The sequence below is a fragment of the Paroedura picta genome, chromosome 15 (genome assembly GCF_049243985.1).
Source record: "Paroedura picta isolate Pp20150507F chromosome 15, Ppicta_v3.0, whole genome shotgun sequence".
NCBI classification, from domain to species: Eukaryota; Metazoa; Chordata; class Lepidosauria; order Squamata; family Gekkonidae; genus Paroedura; species Paroedura picta.
The window spans coordinates 6,602,258-6,621,007 of record NC_135383.1 but is presented as its reverse complement, the minus strand read 5'-3'; the positions used below and the strand labels follow the sequence as shown (position 1 = coordinate 6,621,007).

General features: G+C 49.8%; 1 protein-coding gene across 1 annotated transcript; it reads right to left on the bottom strand.

Moving 5' to 3' along the window:
* Positions 1-7,642: 7,642 nt before the first annotated feature.
* On the bottom strand, positions 7,643-17,114 carry LACTBL1 (lactamase beta like 1). Its single transcript, XM_077311501.1, has 8 exons — positions 17,049-17,114; positions 16,373-16,532; positions 12,309-12,450; positions 11,584-11,693; positions 11,195-11,352; positions 10,796-11,043; positions 10,205-10,310; positions 7,643-9,950 (listed from the first exon to the last, which is right to left on the bottom strand). The coding sequence occupies exons 2-8, from the start codon at positions 16,391-16,393 to the stop codon at positions 8,972-8,974; spliced, it is 1,764 nt and encodes a 587-aa protein (XP_077167616.1). The 5' UTR covers positions 16,394-16,532; positions 17,049-17,114; the 3' UTR covers positions 7,643-8,971.
* Between the last annotated feature and the right edge of the window lie 1,636 nt (positions 17,115-18,750).

The following is an 18,750-nucleotide window of genomic DNA, read 5'->3' as shown; positions in this document are numbered from 1 at the left end:
GACTAGGAAGTAGCATTCTCCAAATAGTCAATGCTGCAAAGTGGTAGGATGACTCAGCACGATCGTTTTATTTCTACCTTTTATATGGATTTATAGTGTGTTGTTTGGCCTGCTCTTGTACCCAAATGCAGTGGCACCAATGACCTATAACAGTCAATATGCCTTGTCATGGTGTTATATGGCTGGCCGTTGTGCACGCACAATAGGGCAGGGCACACGTCCCACTGGTTGCTAAGGGGGCAATATTTATGTCCTTGGGGGAAGGGGAAGGAAACCCGGTTGGTTCCTCTTTCAGCTGACATCATAAAGGGATCTGTGTCGAGCAGCTGCACGTCCGCATGGGAACCGTGCTATAAATTCGTTCTGGAAAATAATTTATCATCAGGGGGAAAGAAGGACTGAACCTTTAAAACGGGAATGTCCACAATTGTCTGGGAGCTCAGAACGGGTCTACCTGAGAAGAAAGGGCCAACCTATCTTGTTTGGATCCAAAATTCGGTTTCTGTTAATCGGGCAGGACTTTTCTGCCTCTTGTCCACCTCTGCAGTTTCCAAGAGTAGTTGCTTGTCTGGCAGGAGCTGCATTTTGGGGACATCAATGAGCTGCAGGGGGAAGGCGGAGAAAGTTCATTCCACCAATAGAAGTACCTCCTGTGAAAGGGAATCTGGATCTGGAGACCCAACTCCATAACTCATACAGTTCTATTAATAGAATGTGGTCCAAATGTGGAATTAGAACTTAACGAGCAGACCAGGGAAATGGGTGGGGATTTCATGTCGCCTTAGAAAACCACTAATTATGCACCTTTTTGTGCATTGCTACAGGAAAGCAACGAATGTGGGTTGAATTTGTGTTGAAACCTGAACTCATTTTAGGAATTATGTGATTCCAGGAAGTCAGCTCAAATATCCCCATAAAATGGACAGGAATCAGGTCAGAAACCCAGGAGGGTGTCTTGGGGATAGGGATGCCAGCCTCCAGGTGGGACCTGGGGATCCCCTGGAATGATAGCTTATCTCTAGCCTAAGGAGACAAGTTCCACTGAAGAGAATGGATATTTTGGAGGGTGGACTCCATGGCACGGTACCTCACTGGGATGTCCCTGTCCTCCCCAGTCTCCATCCCCAAACCTCCAGGAATTTCCCAGCCTGGAGCTAGCAACCCTTCCCCCATCCCCTGTTGCTAGCTGGGGGGGGGGACTGGAAACCCTACCTAGGGAGCCAGATTTGGCATGTGATACCCTGTTCAAGCCGTTCCATTGCTATCACTCGTACAAAGCTTTTAAAAGTCAGATCTGGAATTATCTCAACGATCCGGAAAGCAACGCTATAAGCAAGGTCTGGCTATGCTATTATCCCCATTTTGCAGATAAGACGAAATGAGGTCAAAGCAGAGAGACTCATCTGGGGATCGTGCTGAGCCTGAGGCAAGATTCGAGGCAAGAATCTATCACCCGGCTCAAAGCCATTAGCCCAGTCTGGTGTGATGCATTCAAAAGCTCCATTGCTCAGGATTTGTTTTGCTTTTGTTTTTTAATCATTCATCTCTTCATTGGCTGATCCCTCCCTTTGGCTGGGCTGTATCCATGTTTTAGTGCTTCACAGTGGAACCTTTCACACTATTGCCCCTTTCTTTGACCGGCGTAACTCTATTTGGGATTGAACTTTTGAAAAGATAAAGAGAGACCATCAAGAAATCATTGCTAAAGACATTGTACAAATGTAGGGTCAAGATTCTTATAGGATTTAGCCCAAACTCCCTTTCACCTGGACATTTTTGCTCCAAAAGTCGTTCCCACAGAAAAGCCCCCAAAGTGGGGTATAAATACCAACTCTTCTTTGAATCTGTGACAACACATCGCAGCTCCCCAAACTCCACTGCCCCTAGAAACCCTGTCCCCAAATCTCAGGCAATTTCCCCAGATAGAATATCCACTTTAGGAACTGCCCACAGAGTAATACTTTAACTCAGGGAAAGGGCAATGAAAGCAACCTTCGTGGGAAATTTGATTTATAGGCTGTAAAGAGACCATAAAATAACAAGGTTACATTATAAAAGAAAGAAAACATTGTTGGGATTCACACTGACCTGTGCTTATCAACATGCCAGTTTGACATTTAGTTGGAAAGACAAAAATGTCTTTCATCGAAAGAGGTGGTTTCCATGGAATGGGGAATGAAACAAGATTAGAGGCTGCCGTTCTTAACCGCCACGCCACACTGGCTCTCTTAGTAACAGCACCCACCTTAGACCCACACCCACAAGCATACGGCCGTCAGCGTTCGATAGAACAAGGATGTAGCATCCTTCGTTTGATAGCAAACAATGGGTTGATTGAAAACCAGCCATCCCCAGCCCACACCCAGAATTCACTGAATCATGAAGCCAAAGTTCATTCTTAGACATATGGCGCATTGAGTCACCCATGTCGCATGGCGTTTTTTCTTTATGGGCTCTGTGATTTTGCCAGAGAGTGAAGGAATGGATGCAAAATATTCTGCACAACTGAGACCACCACCCTTGTAACCTGTTGAGATAATGATGCTACCAGACAGCCAGTCTGGCGTCGTGGTTTGGTGTAGTGGTTAGGAGTGCGGACTTCTAATCTGGCAAGCCGGGTTTGATTCTGCACTCCCCCACATGCAGCCAGCTGGGTGACTTTGGGCTCACCACGGCACTGATTAAACTGTTCTGAACGATCTGGAATATCAGGGCTCTCTCAGCCTCACCCACCTCACAGGGTCTGTTGTGGGGAGAGGAAAGGGAACTGTAAGCTGCTTTGAGCCTTCTTTGAGTAGAGAAAAGCGGCATATAAGAACCAACTCTCTTCTTCTTCTCCTCCTCCTCCTCCTCCTCCTCCTCCTCCTCCTCCTCCTCCTCCTCCTCCTCCTCCTCCTTCTTCTTCTTCTTCTTCTTCTTCTTCTTCTTCTTCTTCTTCTTCTTCTTCTTCTTCTTCCAGCATCTGGGGGAACTTTTGCCTCTCTTAACATGGAAGAGGTAAGGGGTGCAAACGGAGAAATATCTCAGGTTACCCTTCTGGGGTTCTTTACTCAAAAAGGCCCGGGTAGCAGTCCGGACCAGCCGGCTTCTGAGCAGAACTCATCATGACAAGAGATGCTGAATACAGCTAGAAGAGGAGATAGACCCTTCCTCCATTGCCCCACGGGAAATTGAGGCCACACTAGCCTGCCGTTTATGTTTCATGGAGGGGATGAGACAAACGGGTCTTCTTCCCCTTTGCTGGAGCCCCAAATATTCAACTTTAACCCTCCAAATTAGGGAAGTCAATTTCCGCTTTGCTTTCCCAATCACCGATCAAGACAATGCGGTCGATAGTTTCAGGCAGGTCGCCCTGCCGGTCCGCGGTAGAGATCTCTCTTCTTCAGAGCCAGGGAAGGATGCTCTGATTCTCAAAAGTCTTGAAATCTCATTGGTCTTTTCAATGAGGGTTGCCAGCTCCAGGCTGAGAAATTCCTGGAGATTTGTGAAAGCGCATGGAGAGGACCTCTGTTAAAATCGGGGGCCCAATAGGGAAGAAGCAGGGAAATGCGGCCGAGGGCCTGCCGGTGTGTGCCTACGCTCATCACGTCTGCCTGCCCTTGTCAGCAAACAATGCGATGCTTCCCTAGGCCACCGCTGGGCCTCGTTTCCATGGAAACACACGGCTAGCCAGCTCGTGACTGGAAGGCCGAGCTCCGCTACCGCCATGCAGGAAGCGAAAATGGAAGTCGCCTCCAATGCTATTGCTCCGACGGGTGGTGGCGGTTTGCAAACCCCAGGGCCCCAAACCCCTTTCCTCTGCAAGGTTTCCCCCCTTCCTTTATTGTGGCATGATCTTCTGGGATCCTGCATCTCTGTAGAGGAGGAGAAGGGGGCAAAATCGATTGATGATCGTGCATTTTGTGTTTGGATTAGTGGCCATTGTGGGGGATTCTAAAAATATATATACAGGGCAGGAGGTTCATCTGCTGGTGTTAGCTAGGGTTGCCAGCTCTGGGTTGTGCAGTAAGTGGGGCTGGGGGGGGGGCTGAGGAGGGGAGGTATCTCGGAAGGGTACAAGGCCATAGCCCTCCAAAGCAGCCGCTTTCTCCAGGGGGACTGATCTCTGTAGTCTGGAGATCAGCTGCAATGCCGAGGGATCTCCAGGCTCCTCCTGGAGGTTGGCAGCCCTCTATGTCATGCATGACTAGATCACTGAAGTTCATCCCTGTCTCTCTTCACATGTCTAATGTGCATGTGAAAGGCTGGCGAAGAAATGCAAAAACACCAATCTGGAATTGTGTATGTGTGTGGTTGTGCTTAATAAACACAGTCCATTCCAGAAGCGCGGGTGTGGACGTGCATAACAGCGAGAGAAGCCGTCGTCCGTACAGGAAGGATAGCTCTGAATGTCTCTTTCCTGTCTGGCTTCTTCCACCAGATGGCAGAAGCATTCTAAGGAGTGCAAGCCTCTTTCGTACCTCTGCCTTCCTGAAGATCCTGGAAAAGCCAGGAAAAGATCAGAACAAGCCAACAGAAAAACAAATAAACAAATAAAAAACGAGATCCCGGCAGCACCGTAAAGACTAACAAAATTTGTGGCAGGGCTTCACTTCTTGTAGTGACTCACAAAAGCTCCTACCTTTAGTCTTTAAGGTGCTGCTAGACTCTTACTTTCTTCTACTGCGGCCATCGGATTAACGTGGCTACCCATTGAGAACAGTCGTTTCCAACCGTTTGACCATGGAGGAGCCCCTGGAATATTTATCAGGCTTCAGGGAGCCCCGAAATCAGGCCGGAAGTGATGTCAGCAGGCCATGCCTCTGTAGAGATTGTGGCTGAGTCCATTAAGGGAGGATATAGAAGAAAGGCCAGGGAACTCCTGGGGAACTCTCACAGAACCCCCAGGTTCCAGCATGTCCTAGTTGGGCATCCCCGATCTTGACGAATGCAATGCAGAGATGACCTTAGGTCTGAAACACCAGGCAGATGGAGAGGGTTGCTGTCCTCCGAGTCCAAGTGTGGTCTGGAAGATCTCTCAGAATTACAACTGACCTCCAGGTGACAGAGGTCAGTTCCCCTTGAGAACTTTGGAAGGTGAACTGTATAGCATGATGCCCTATTGGCCCCTCCTCTCCCCTGCACTCGGCCCCTTGGCTCCACCCCCAAATCTGCAGGTATTTCCTGACTTAGGATTTGCAACCCTACATTACACCCCCTGAAGTCCTTCCCCTTCCTAGGCTCCAACCCTCTCCCCCAAATCCCCATGAATTTCCCAACTGAGAGATGGCAAGCCTCCACCGGACAGGACCTTTTCCTCCTGGGTTTGGACATTATAGGAGCCGCTCGAATTCGGGGTTGTCCAGAACAGGGAAGCTCAGAAACCAGGTTTTGCCGAACGGCTGGCTGCCAGGTTTCCTGGGCGGCCTTCCCCAGCCCCTTCTCAGGTCATGAGGAATTAATTTGCTTCTATGCCTAGCACGGAGGGAGGCCACAACAGCTGTCCACAAAGAGCACTGGAAATGTGAAATCTCTTAATGCATTCGAGCAAAAGTCCCGCTGGCTCTGTGCTAGTCGTTGAAGCAGGAGGAAACTCCTCGTCCGAGGAGGCCTGGATGCCGTCTGTCTCACGTCGGGGGTTTGTTCTGTTGCAAAACCTCACCGGTCTATCACACAGGAAGATCGGCAGATGCAATCGAGGGCCCCCCTTTCCCTCGAAGTGTGTCGCCACAAAGAATGCAGCCGTACGGTGATTTTAGACTTCAGATTTAGGGTTGCTAGGCTGAAACCCGGCAACCAGCAGGAGAGCTTGGGGGCATGGTGGGGGGCAGTGATAAAAGAGTGATGATGATGTCACTTCCGGGGGAAACTCGGATGCGCCAGTGCATAGCTTAGCAATGCTGGTCCCTGACCCCTCCCGGATTTACACCTCCTCTCCAGGCAACAGAGATCAGCCCCCCCCCTGGAGAAAATGGCTGCTTTGGAGGGTGGACACCATAGCATTCTACGCCCTCCCCGCCCCCCAATCCCACTCAATTCTGGCTCCATCTCCAAAATCTCCAGGGTTTTCCCAACCCAGAGCTGGCAGCCCTAGGGTCGCTCTAGGAATTACTGGAAATCTATGGTAAAGCCGTCATATCTGGGGAGGGGGTGCATGTTGACATTATATGGTGGGGTTGTGAACGTGAACCCACCTTAATAGGGAACGTCTAGCTAAGGATGAAGGAGACCGCTGTGAGGTTCTGGTTGCTAGGGAGATAGAAGATTGTGGCGAGGGATGATTGGCAGGCCTGGAGAGTTGGTGGGGAGGGAAAGACACTGTTTTTGAGTATAGACTCTGGAAATTTCGTAGCCATGGAGGAGAGATAAACAGCCTAAGGGTTTGGGTGAACCTTCCTTCCTTTCTTGTCAAGCCTAAGCTTATATTTACTGCTTTAACAGCACACTGTGAGTCATTAGTAAATCAGCCTAGACAATTGTGCTACTTATGAAATTTAAAGGGATAAATGCTTGACAATACAATAGTGGGGGGCATTTTCCCAAGAGTAAACCCCATGAAATAGGATTCTGTGAGCAAACGTGAAAATGCCCCCAAATATTAGAGAGAGAGAGAACTGCAATCTGTTGAACTCTATCCTACCTTAGCACATGAATCTTAAGAATGAGAAGAAGAGAAGGGCCCTGCAGGATCAGACCAGGGCTCCATCTAGTCCAGCATCCTCTTTCACATGGTGGCCAACCGGTTACTCAAGAGGGCCAACAACAGGGCATAGATGCCGAAACCTTCATAAGATCCCTGCTGGATCAGACCAGTGGCCATCCAGTTCTTCTGGAAGGCCAACAACAGGGCATAGCGGCCAAGGCCTGATGTTGCCTCCAGGCTCTGGGATTCAGAGGTTGAGTGCCTCTGAATGTGAAGGTTCCCTTCAGTCAGTAGTAGCTATCAGCCATCGATAGACCTACCCTCCATGCATCTGTTTAATCCCCCTTTAAAGCTGCCTATACCTGTAGCAACCCTCTCTACATCCTGGGGGCAAATTCCACATTTTCATCGCTCTCTGTGTAAAGTAGCATTTCCTTCTGTCTGTCCTGAACCTACTGCCCATCAGATTCATCGGATGCTCTCAAATTCTAGTATTTGAGAGGCAAGGGGGTGAGGGAGGACAGTGAAAATGAAAAGAGAGAGAGAGAGAGAGAAAGAAAGAGAATGTATTGTAGCAAACAAAAGGATGCGTATTGTTTGAACACAATTATCTCATACAGTCACTAAAAGACTTGCAGCATATTTGGATATCTTTGTGTCTCTAATTCCCATAACCTGCTTCCCTGGCTTACTGAAGAACAGAAAGAAAGGAAGAGATATTACTAATTTGCAATATGACACCCTAGGAAAAGCCTTGAAAACCACAACCTTTTCCAATAGCGCTGGGTTATCATGAATGTAGCTGTGTGCGGAATGGATCCCTTTTTAAACAAGAAATGTATCCATACAAATATGTGCACAGGATCCGCAGCGATTAGCAACCCCTAATGCTGCCTTGCCGAAAAATCTTCATACTGCAAACGGTGAGTGAATAAAACCTTAACCTTTAAAGGTATTTCACTCACTTCCAAATATTTCAGAGGAGGCCCCCCCCCACTCCACCCCACTCTAGAATTTCTAATTCTGTCCCCCACCCCAGCTGGAACACTGAAAAAAAAAAAGGTCTCTTGGTAATGAATTCCGAGCCAGCGTTTCCTTTTCCTGCCATTTGGGCGATTTCATTCCCAGGAGCTTTGTGGGCCGTGGTTGCATAAAGCCACGTGTAATCTTTCCTGGGTGCAGGTTCGTAACCAGGCCTCCCCCACCCGCCGAATAATCCTCGGATTTGAAATTGTATTCCCATCCCATTCTCTTTCGGGCATTAATCCACCCCAAGGTCTTAACGCTGATGGCGTGCCAGGCCTTCGACGACGATTCCCATTTGCTCCTCCAAAAGATAAAACATTGAGATTTGGGTCACCGGCTGGAATGAAACGGCCCGGGAGTGTCAGGAGGGAACGAGCTACGAATCTGCAGGGTCAGCCAAGGGAAGGGGGTCCAGCTCTTTCTCCTCGACGTTTGGGTCCAGCTCAGGAGCCGCTGCTTGCTCCCAGTCGTCTGGCCAGGATAGATGAGGTTTCGGATTCAAATGATCAAGAACCCAGTTCTAGCGACCAAATTGGATCCTGGTTCATTATGGGCAGGGCGTTCTATACTGTGGTTGCACAAGGGGGGGCACCTACGTGATCGTGGAGAAACCTCCCAACAACCCAAACTCTCTTGTCCAAGCGGAAACTGACACACTTTCTGAATAGGGCTGCCAGCCTTGAACCCTGAGAGATCTGCTCTGGCGAAGACTGAAACCGGGACCTTTTGCACGCCGAACAGATGCTCTGCTGGTGATCCGCGGCCTCTTCCCAAGGCCCATGTTATTCTCACGGACACAAATCCGGCTGCACGCTAACAATTGCTTGCCGCTCGATAAGCTTGTAGAGCAGGGACCCGACGATTCACGCTCCCCCCCTCTTTCCCCAGGCTCTACGATTAGCCCTAGATCTCAGCACGTGCCTGTCCAGAGCTTCAACCAACACATCTCCCAGCCACAGGACGGAAGCAGCTGAGTTTCTGTGGTGGACCGCTGGCCAAAATCTATCTCAGGGAGCGTGTGTGAACCATGGGCCATGTCTCATGGTAGCATTCAGGAAGACAGTGGTGGTGAAGTCTATGCTAAATCCTGACGCTTTTAATGATGGATTGTAAGTTACCTTCAGCCCCCTGGAAAGGTGGGAGTTGAATATTTTAAGAAATAATTACTTGTCGGAACCATTTTCAGTGTGGCTTGTGATACTGTTTTGGAGGAAGAGGCAAAAAGTTACGCCATTGGTGTGTTGACACCTTTCCCTGCTCTCTTTCCATTCTTGTCTGAATCCCCAGGGCCATGGGTCAACTCCACTTCCCTTGAGTTGGCAACTAGCTGTAGAACACCGGCTTGCGTGGAATGCGCAACACATTGTATGTGTTCAGTCCCGGAGCATCGAAACCAGGGGACAAGCCCTTGCTCTCGAAAGGGTAGAAGTTAAACAGCTGGCCATCCTGGGTCTCCAAGGACACGGACGCGGAACCTAAGCGCAAGGTGCATGGGAACTCCTTGTCAAACACCACCTGGAAGACCCGGTCCTCAAGATGGTGCAGTTTGATGGTCCGGTAATTCTCGGGGATCAGCTCCTCAATATGCGGCCCAAACTGCTGCATGACCAGTATCCCGTGAGCACTGGCCTTGATTTCGTAAAACGTCAGGTTAGAGTAGGTGTAGTAGCCAATGTACGGAGCAGGACTTGGAGGAGCATTGAGGTTCTTCTCCGCTTCCCGGAAGGCGGTCTCCATGGCTGGGATCAGGTAGTCGTAAGACTGTGCGACGATATCTCTCCCTTGAGGACGGGGTCCGGCCATCAACACGACGAAACTCACGAGGAGCTTCGGGATCAGGGAAAAAGTGGCTGAGTAGCCGTCCAGGTCGCCATCCTTCCTGATAACGTCGTAGCCCATCTGCTCGTTGATCTCCCAGGGCGTGCCGGTCTTGTTGGCAAAGTACTCGCTGGAGCATTTGAAGAGGGGCGTCAGCATGGTCTTTATGGTGTCCGGCTCCAGGAGACGCCGGTGATAGGTGCCCAGGAACATCATGGCTAGTTTGGCGAGGTCAGCCGCCGTGGAGTACATCTGGCCAGAAGGCCTGTACCAGCCCAGGTCGTAGAGCGGAGCCGGCTGTCCGCTGCCGTAGAAACCGACAGCCATCTGGGAACGGACGGGGGGCGTGATGTCAAAGCCCGTGTCCTCCATCCCCAGGCGATCAAGGATGTTCTCGGAGACCCAGCGCTGGTACTCGCCCTCAGCAGCGTGTTCTGCTAGCACGTGAGCCATTAAGGAAAATGCCAGATTGCTGTAATGGCACCTGGGAGGAAAAATGGAGAATTCTACATTTTAATCACTGTCCATGTAAAGTATGTCCTTCTGTCTGTCCTGAACCTAGAGACCCTCAGCTAGGGACTGGGGAGAAGGAGTGTTTGTCCTCTCTCCCCACCTTGTGTGTAACCTCTTGCACCTCCCCTTGGGAAGGCCTCTTAGAACTTAAGAGAGCTTCCTATTTATTATCATCCAGCCCAATGAAACCGTCTGGGAGGCGGGGCTTGGAGGATGCCTGCCCACCTGGTTCCTGGATCTGCTACCAGGACATCGTCCTTCAGGAGTGACAGAGCGTCTTGGGTGGTTCCTCTCCACAACAGGCTGGTGGAACGCAGCCGCCTGGGCAGCCCTGCAGAACCACAATTCAAAGAAATCTGCTTTATCTCATTAGACTTTGAACAGGCAAGTTCCTATTTGGATGCTGTTTGGATTTTTGTTCAGTTTGGTGTAGTGGTTAGGGGTGTGGACCACCACATGCGGCCAGTTGGGCGTGCCACAGCACCGATAAAGCTGTTCTGACCGAGTAGTAATAGCAGGGCTCTCTCAGCCTCACCTCCCTCGCAGGATGTCTGTTTTGGGGAGAGGAAAGGGAAGGCGATCATAAGCTGCTTTGAGACTCCTTAGGGGATGAAGAAAAGCAGGGTATAAAAAACAACTCTTCTTCACCTCCTTCTTAACGAATTCACCATTTTTTAAAGCAAGGCGGGATAACAGAATAAAAATTGTTGTTATTTATTATTATTAGAGGTGCCCTGACTTGCCAGGGCCATTCCCCAAGCAGCCAGAAGTGACATTGGTGCCTCTCCAGAAGGCACCAGGGCTTCAGTCCCATACCTGACAGCTGGCTGGCCATCCTCCGCAGCGTGACCGGGGAGGGCTTGAGGGGCAATGAGCCCTTCTCCACGAAGACCAACCCGTCTGCAGAGTACCGCTGTTCAGACTCCTTCAGGCGCCCCAAGGGGTTCTTGATCGTGAAGCTCTGGGCGTAACGTTCGAGAGGGTCGTCGAGCGACGTCACCTTGCCTTCCTCCCAGAGCTTGTACAGCATCAAGGCGGGGAAAATCTTGGAGACGCTGGCGATCCTGCCCCCCCCCCCAAGAGAGCATTTCTGCATTACAGTAATCCAGCCTTCTGGTTGCAGAACTGGGGATGTGGGACTGGCAGAGTGCCAGAGAGGGGAATGTTCCCGACCCATGCAAGACAACTCTCACCAGAGGAGAGCTGTAGGCTTACCTGTAAACCGTGTATTCGTTGGGGATGCCGGAGGAGGGGTCTGAGCCGTTCCTTTTCCCAAAGTTCCCAGTCCAAAGGACTGTGTCATTGTAGATGACTATGGCTGACATCGCTGGGAGGCCAGGGCTGTGGATTTTGTGACGAAGGAGCGTGTCTACCTAGAGAGCAAGGGACAGGGCCAAAGAGACTCATTCACGTCATGGCAGACACCAAGTCGGGACTGAGGTCCGTCAAAGAACAACAGCCCTGCAGTGTTGGCCAGCACTAGTACTCCCCACTGTGCAGACAGGGAAGTTGGGAAACGTGTTTGTAAAGTTTCTCAGGCAGCTTGCCACAGAGCAGCAGTTCAATCTAGGGTCCATCTCTCCATCCCTCCCCTGGCAATATACCTTTTCAAGAGCATCTTTCAGGACCGGGATGGGGTGATCCAGAGGCACGGGGTCTGGGTAACGGGGACACATCTGGACTGCATCGGACTTAATTTCTGTTGCGGATGGGGCTGCAGGACAAAGCCAAGCAAGAGACGGGGTAGGCTGAGGGACGTGCTTGGAAGCAAGAAGGTGCCCCAAAGGAATAGCTATAAAAATTCTAATAATAATATTGTACCTTTAAAAAAAACCCAATAAAACGCACAGACACACCATTAAAGCAATTAAAACCAGTGCAAAAAGATACAGCATCATAAAAACAAATAATGAAAACACTGAGCAGGAAAGTGGCACCAGATGCTTGGTACAATATGGAACAGAGTTGTACAAAACGATTCCTATTGACTTGAACATCTCGCAGCAATTAAACCGTTTCCCTCCCTTTCTATTGGGGAGAAACTTGGGGCTAGGAATCAATGAATGTATACATAAAGAGAAGAGTGAAAAAGAAGACTCTGGAGCTTATTGCGAAGAACTTTGCTGTCCATGAGGCTGTCCAGTAACAGGACGAAGAGGCTTTTTCAGAATGAAGGCTTATATAAATCCAGGCTACTTGGGGAGGGGTCTTCCCCCAGCCACACATCAGGTTCTCCCACCGACTACACATCTGGCTCAAAAAAAATTCAATGGAGCAAGATCTTTGATGCCCAGCGACTTGTCAGGGGGGCATCTGCACCAGTACTTACTGGGTTCCACTTTGGGGAGGCTGAACTGCCAGAGGAAGCAAGCGGTCATGGCCACTGATAGAAGGAAGAAGAAGACCAGAGCTACGTGGACCAGCTTCACCCCCGTCGTGGAGAGCCGGAAGAGGCCGTGCCCACTGGAGGCCTGCAGGGAATGGAGGAGGAAAGATCAGAATTTGGACTTCTAGAAGACCACCAGGGAGTACTGGCATCCAAGCCCCCCCCCCCCCACCACCACCATTTTCTTTGGGCAGGCTGGTTTCCCAGTTGCCTCTCCTTCTCCAGGGACCTTTCCCCTTTTCAAGCACCCCGGTTCGTCCATCTCGGTTCCTTCTTGCAGCATTCCTTGGCTTTCAATCACGCCATCGAGATGTAAAATACAGGGTCTTGTTCGCTAAGCATCTCGAGCATCGTGCCCTTAGGGCTCAGGGTAGGTAATGACTTTTTAAAAAACCGAAACGTGACTTTAAACCAGGGCAGAATTCATCCTCTATCTCGGGGGACGTCTGAGAGACAAGCTTTCCCTCTTAGCAGTGCTGACACCTTCTGCCCCATTCTGACTTTGTGATTGCAATTTAGGTCTCGCCCCCCCCCTGCCCATCCACCCCGCTTTGGAGTAAACTCCTAACGTTCCTCTTCCGAGCCAGCTGGGTTACAGCTCGAAGCAGCCAGGGGCCCGGCTGTTAAAATAATGGGCTAAAATGCATTCCCAAACCCCATAAATCCAAACTCACAGCTTGACAAGGAGGTGGCTTGTCCGGTGCCAGTTCATTAACCATATTTGTTAACCAGGTTCTCGTCCGAGGACCGAAACGGGACAGAGGGAATAAAAAACCAAAAAATGAACCTGGCCATCCCTGCGGCTGAGTTCATGAAATTTTTGCTTTATGATTTGAGTTGGCAGAAGGATTGGGGAGGCGACTGACAACTGGATGGTTCATCAGGAAGAAAAGTTAGCAGCTCTCTTTTTTTTCCTGTTCCAGTAAGGAAGATCTTCCTGAACAACAATATCAATCGAGAACGCTATTCCGTCGGCCCGTTCCCCTTCTGAAGGCCACAGGACAGGCCGTGACATGGCCACCTGCCTGTTCAGGGGTGCTGCCAACCCTACAGAGGGGTCTTCCGGAGGATATGAGGAAGATCTGCTTCCTAACAAATTTTGAGAAGTTCTGGACGCTTCCCTAAAGCAGTGTGGTGAAGGAGGGCATCCTGGGAGACCCTAAGGCTTCTGAGTGGCCTCCGATTTCTGATCTCCCTGTGTTTTCAGCTAGGCTTGCCAGCTCTCCCCTTGGTCACCGGTGGGGAGTAAAGCTATCAGATCTCAATGGAGTCCACCTTCCAAAGTCATAATTTCCTCCAGGGGAAATGACCTCTGAAGTCTGGAGAGGAGCTGAAATTTCGGGGGATCGCCAGGGCCCTCCTGGAGGCTGGCATGCCTAGCTGCCCCCCTTTCTGGGAGCCCCGTGCTAAGGAAGAGCAAGGATTAAACACCCCAGGGCTGGGAGGAGGATTTGCCTCTCCTTTTTGCTGAGAGATTGAATATTAATTCTTCCTAATGCTTTCCAGCCAGGAGGGCAAAGTGGGGTTGACCCCAGCTATTTATAAGTCCTTCATCTCCCGGCATCTGCTAGGCCAGGGAATAGCTGGGCCTTGCTTCTCCCAGGTCTCCCCTGGACACTGAGAAGTGCCCGTTGACGAAAAAGCCAGGACCCAAAGGTAAGAGGTGAGCTGATTGGTTTTGTACAGCCTTCTTTTCATTTATACTTTATTCCATTTTCTTCCTGGCCAAAAAGCTGTGCGTTCGATTCTCCCCTGTTACCCTTACAACAGCCCTACGAGGTAGGCCAGGCCAAGAGACAGAAAGGCCACCCGTCATGGCCCGCTGAGGATTTGGAACCCAGGTTTAAAGTGACTGAACCGTACCACACTTTAAAATGGATTCAGTCCATGCTAGACAAAGGGATGACCTCCGCCCCAACCCAGCCATCAGTATGCAATTCATAAAACTGCCAACTCTGGCTTGGGAAATCCCTGGAGAACTGAGGCAGAACTCGCAGAGGGTGTCGTTTGTGGCAGAGAGGGAGCTCGTCCAGAACATGGTGCTGGAGGGGCAGCCAGAAAGTTATTATAACTTTATAATGTTATAGCAATCAACAATGTGACAATCAACATTCCCCCTGCTTCCGTTTAAAAATAATCTATCCCTTTTCGCTGTGGTGTTCTAAGAGGAAAGGTGTGAGCTGTGCCTGCAAGACATGGAGATAGGGAGTCTAGAAAACACCAGCGGGGAACTAGTCGATTATGGCAATGGATTGTTTTATTGCAAATCCTGACATTTTTGGCAGTAAAGTGGGGCAAATCACAGTTACCGGACAGAAGACGATGTTACGGGAACGCTCTTGAAAATGTTGCTGCTGTAAGGAAACGGAAGCAGGGCAGAACACAAATGTGAATCTCAGCTCTAGCTGACGCAGATATTATCGATATATATTTCCTGGCTGGTTTCTCCCCCTCCTCCCCCAATGTAAAAATGTAGAATTCTGCTTTCCAAAACTTCAAGGCAACATCTAACCAACCATCAAAGACGACTGGCCTGCTAAACTCCCACACAATGCAGCTGTGATCTCAATGCGCTCAAAAGCTTTGGGTGACCCTTGTTTCAATCAAAGAGCAAGAAGAAACCGGTGGGGGACAAGCTCTGAGAAGAAACAGAAGATGTTTCCTACAGAGCGTTTCCTCACGCCCTAGCTGGGGGGGGGGGACCCTTTTGAATAACAGCTTTGGGCCTTCTCCTCATTGCTATTTATAGGACACAGTTCTGGACTTCAAGGGCTTCTCCCCCAAAAGCATCAAACGCGCACCGATTCTGAGCGTTCTTCTGAGCCGTGGACGACAGCTGTCTGACCCATTTTCTTGGACGGGCCACGTGGTTTTAGCAAGCAAAGCCTCATCGGAGGGGAAATCAAACATGTCCAGCACTGGATGTAGGGTTTTTTTGGGGGAGGGGGGGGGCTTGGTAAGTGATTCATAGTACCCTCTTTTCAGATCCAGCATAGAAGGGATTCACGGAAGAGAGGTCTGTCAATGCGGCTGGATCATAGAATCATAGAGCTGGAAGGGGACCTCCTGGGTCATCTAGTCCAACCCCCTGCACTATGCAAGACACTCACATCCCAATCGCTCATCCACTGTCACCTGCCACCCCCTTGAGCCTTCACAGAATCAGCCTCTCCGTCAGATGGCTCTCCAGCCTCTGCTTTAAAATTTCCTAAGATCAATTTCCTAAAATCAACCACCTCCCGAGGAAGCCTGTTCCACTGAGAAACTGCTCAAACTGTCAGGGACTTCTTCCTGATGTTTAGACAGAATTTCTTTTGAATTAATTTCATCCCATTGGTTCTGGCCCATCGGGGGTCATTTGGAGATCCCCTAAATATTGTGCTATATGTACAAAGGCCATGAAGGAGAGGAGCCGTTTTTTATATCCTGCTTTTCACTGACCGAAGGAGTCTCAAAGCGGCTTACCGTTGCCTTCCCTTTCCTCTCCCCACAACAGACACCCTGTGAGGTGGGTGAGGCTGAGAGAGCTCTGCCAGGACTTCTCGGTCAGAACAGGACTATCAGTACTGTGACTAGCCTAAGGTCACCCAGCTTGCTGCATGTGGTGGAGCAGAGACTCAGACTCAGCTCACCAAATTAGAAGCCGCAAACACTTAACCACCACACCATGCTGGCTCTAAAATAAAATAACTGGGAAAAGGATGAACCTCCTCATTCAGTGGCAGTCCACCTGAGAAGCATACCAGCACTAGGAGGCCTCGGACTCTGTTCCCTACTGGTCTGACTCTCTGGCACAGCTGGTGAAATGGGGTATATGGGACTAGAATGATCCAGCATGAAACCTCTTCGGATTTCAAAGGCCGCCACAATGATTCCCAAGGGGAGAGCTGCCCTGAAAGAGGGCAGGCACTGTTAATAACATGAGAACATGGCAGGGCTCCCAGAGGTGGCCGAAGCCATTGGCGGGGGAGAGATGCTTCACCCACCCTCACCCTCCTGAGCCTTACCCGCAGCTGGAGCCCTTCCATGGCTTGCTACAGTCCGATCCTCATTATCTTGATGGCGACATCTGCAAACTCCAGGAGGAAACCTTGCCCGGTTTCGTCTGCTGGTCCTCTGTCTGTCGGGATTTCCTGTGTGGAGCCACTCCAGAAGACTCACAGGGATCTATTTAGCACAGGGTTCAAGGAGTTCCAAAATGCCTGAGATTTCCCCTTCCCCATTATTCTCACAGCACACACACACACACACACACAACGAGGTAAGCTAGGCTGAGAGCGTGCATCTGGCCCAAAGCAACCCAATGAATTTGATGGGCAGGGTCGGGATTTGAACCCAGATCTTCCAAACTCTAGTCTGGCACTCTGACACAACACAACACAACACTGGCTCTCACAGCAATTCAAACATCTCCTGTGTCCTCGTGACCTTCCCTTCCAGCAATTAGAGAAGTGAACGGTCCAAACTTCTGTATTTACAAAGACATTTTTGCCTCTCCAAATACCAAAGCCGTTATCTGCTGCAGTTTATCATGGACAAGAGACAGACAGAGCCAGGACTCACCCCCCTCCCTTGTTCTCCACTTCCCCCAAAAACCTCCCACTCTACGAATACCAGCCCTGCAGCTCCTGTCAGGCCATCCTCTGGTGTTGAACGCACCAAGAGATTTTGGGAAGTTCTTACCGGCCTCTCTGCGGTGGCCTCCTTTGCTCAGCTGGGACGGGCGGCCGCTTTGGGGGCTGCCTCGCCACTGCGGATGTTGTTAAGAGCGGACGGAGCGCTAATCCCGTATGGCAAAGATTACCGCCCTCCCGGAGCCAATGTGAAGGGAGCAAACCATCTGGCCTGGGATTAGGGTTGCCAGCTCTGGGTTGGGGAGTACCTGGAGACTTTTGGGAGTGGGTGGGACGTAAGGCAGGGAGGGACTTCAGTGTTGTATAATGCTATGGACTTTCTCTCACCTCCCTCACAGGGTGTCTGTTGTGGGGAGAGGAAAGGGAAGGCGAATGTAAACTGCTTTGAGACTCCTTTGGGTAGAGAAAAGCAGCATACAAGAACCAACTCTTCTTCTTCTTCTTCTTCTTCTTCTTCTTCTTCTTCTTCTTCTTCTTCTTCTTCTTCTTCTTCTTCTTCTTCTTCTTCTTCTTCTTCTTCTTCTTCTTCTTCTTCTTCTTCTTCTTCTTCTTCTCCTTCTCCTTCTTCTTCTTCTTTTACCAGTACGTACGAAAAGAGTATCTCATCAAAAATCTTAGAGAGAGGCAGTTCTAAAAATTAATTTAAAGAAGGATTTTTATTTAAAAATAAATAAAAAGGGTCCCTAGCAACATACATACAAAGTAACCTAAACACAAGCATACAGATGAAAGTAACGAGATGATCAGGTGCGAAAGAGGAAAAATTCAGGTCGTAGGATAATACATTTACCATCTAACGAGAAAGGAGAGGTCTAGAAGGAGTACCCTGAGTTTCATATAAGGAAGAGCCAAACACGAGAACAGAAAAGGGTTGACTCTGTTTGTATTTTTATAGTGAATTTTGTATTTGGGTTGACTCTGTTTGTATTTTTATAGTGAATTTTGTATTTCAGGGACTAAGGGTAGGGCACGAAGACCTAAGTCAAAGCCTGATGTCAGGGTCACAACACTTTTTATCATGTTAGTGTTTTGAAAGCCTGCTCAGTCCTTTAGTTATCTATTCATTTGTCGATTTATGCCTGCTGCTCATCCTATCTCAAAATGGGGGAATCACACCTGCATCCTCTCTGCATCTCCATCAGTCCCCAAAGTCCTCGACTTCCTGCCTGCCTTTTAACAACAGGAGAAACCAGCGTCGATGCGATCCAGCCGCTGCACACACACGTTTTCCGTGCCACGTCTCGGAAAGATCAAGGAGCCACAGGGAATCACAAAAGGAAGGGAGTTTGCTCTTGGATAAGCACAGTTCCAAGAGATGCAATAGCTGTTTTGTTGATGGAACGAGAGGAACTGCCACGCTACAGCCGAACAGAGCGCAGACCCAGCAGGCATGTCAAATGGGCAGTGACGCTTGTCTTATTCCAGTGCGTGTAAATATGTGACATTTAAGGAGATTTGAGGTCAAACAACACGAGACACCAAAGAGCCTGGGGAACCTCCTGGAATTACATCCGATCTCCAGATGATAGAGGGTGGTCTCCCCGGAGGAATCAGCAAGACTCCAGCAGCACCTTAATGACTCACCGAAGATGCAGCTACCTGAAGAAGTGAGCAGTGACTCACAAGAGCTCCTCCCCTGCCACAAATTGTGTTAGTCTTTAAGGTGCTTTTTTCGACTAACACGGCTACTCACCTCCCTGGAGCAAACATCTGCTTTGCAGGGTGGGTTTTATGGTGTTATCATCCGCGGA

Coding starts and splice junctions, on each gene's coding strand:
- LACTBL1 (XM_077311501.1), bottom strand. CDS start 16,393: ATGGAAGGGCTCCAGCTGCGG. Junction 11,694..12,308: donor CCTCCCCAAAGTGGAACCCA/GTAAGTACTGGT, acceptor TTTGTCCTGCAG/CCCCATCCGCAACAGAAATT. Junction 9,951..10,204: donor GTAGCAGATCCAGGAACCAG/GTGGGCAGGCAT, acceptor TTTTCCTCCCAG/GTGCCATTACAGCAATCTGG.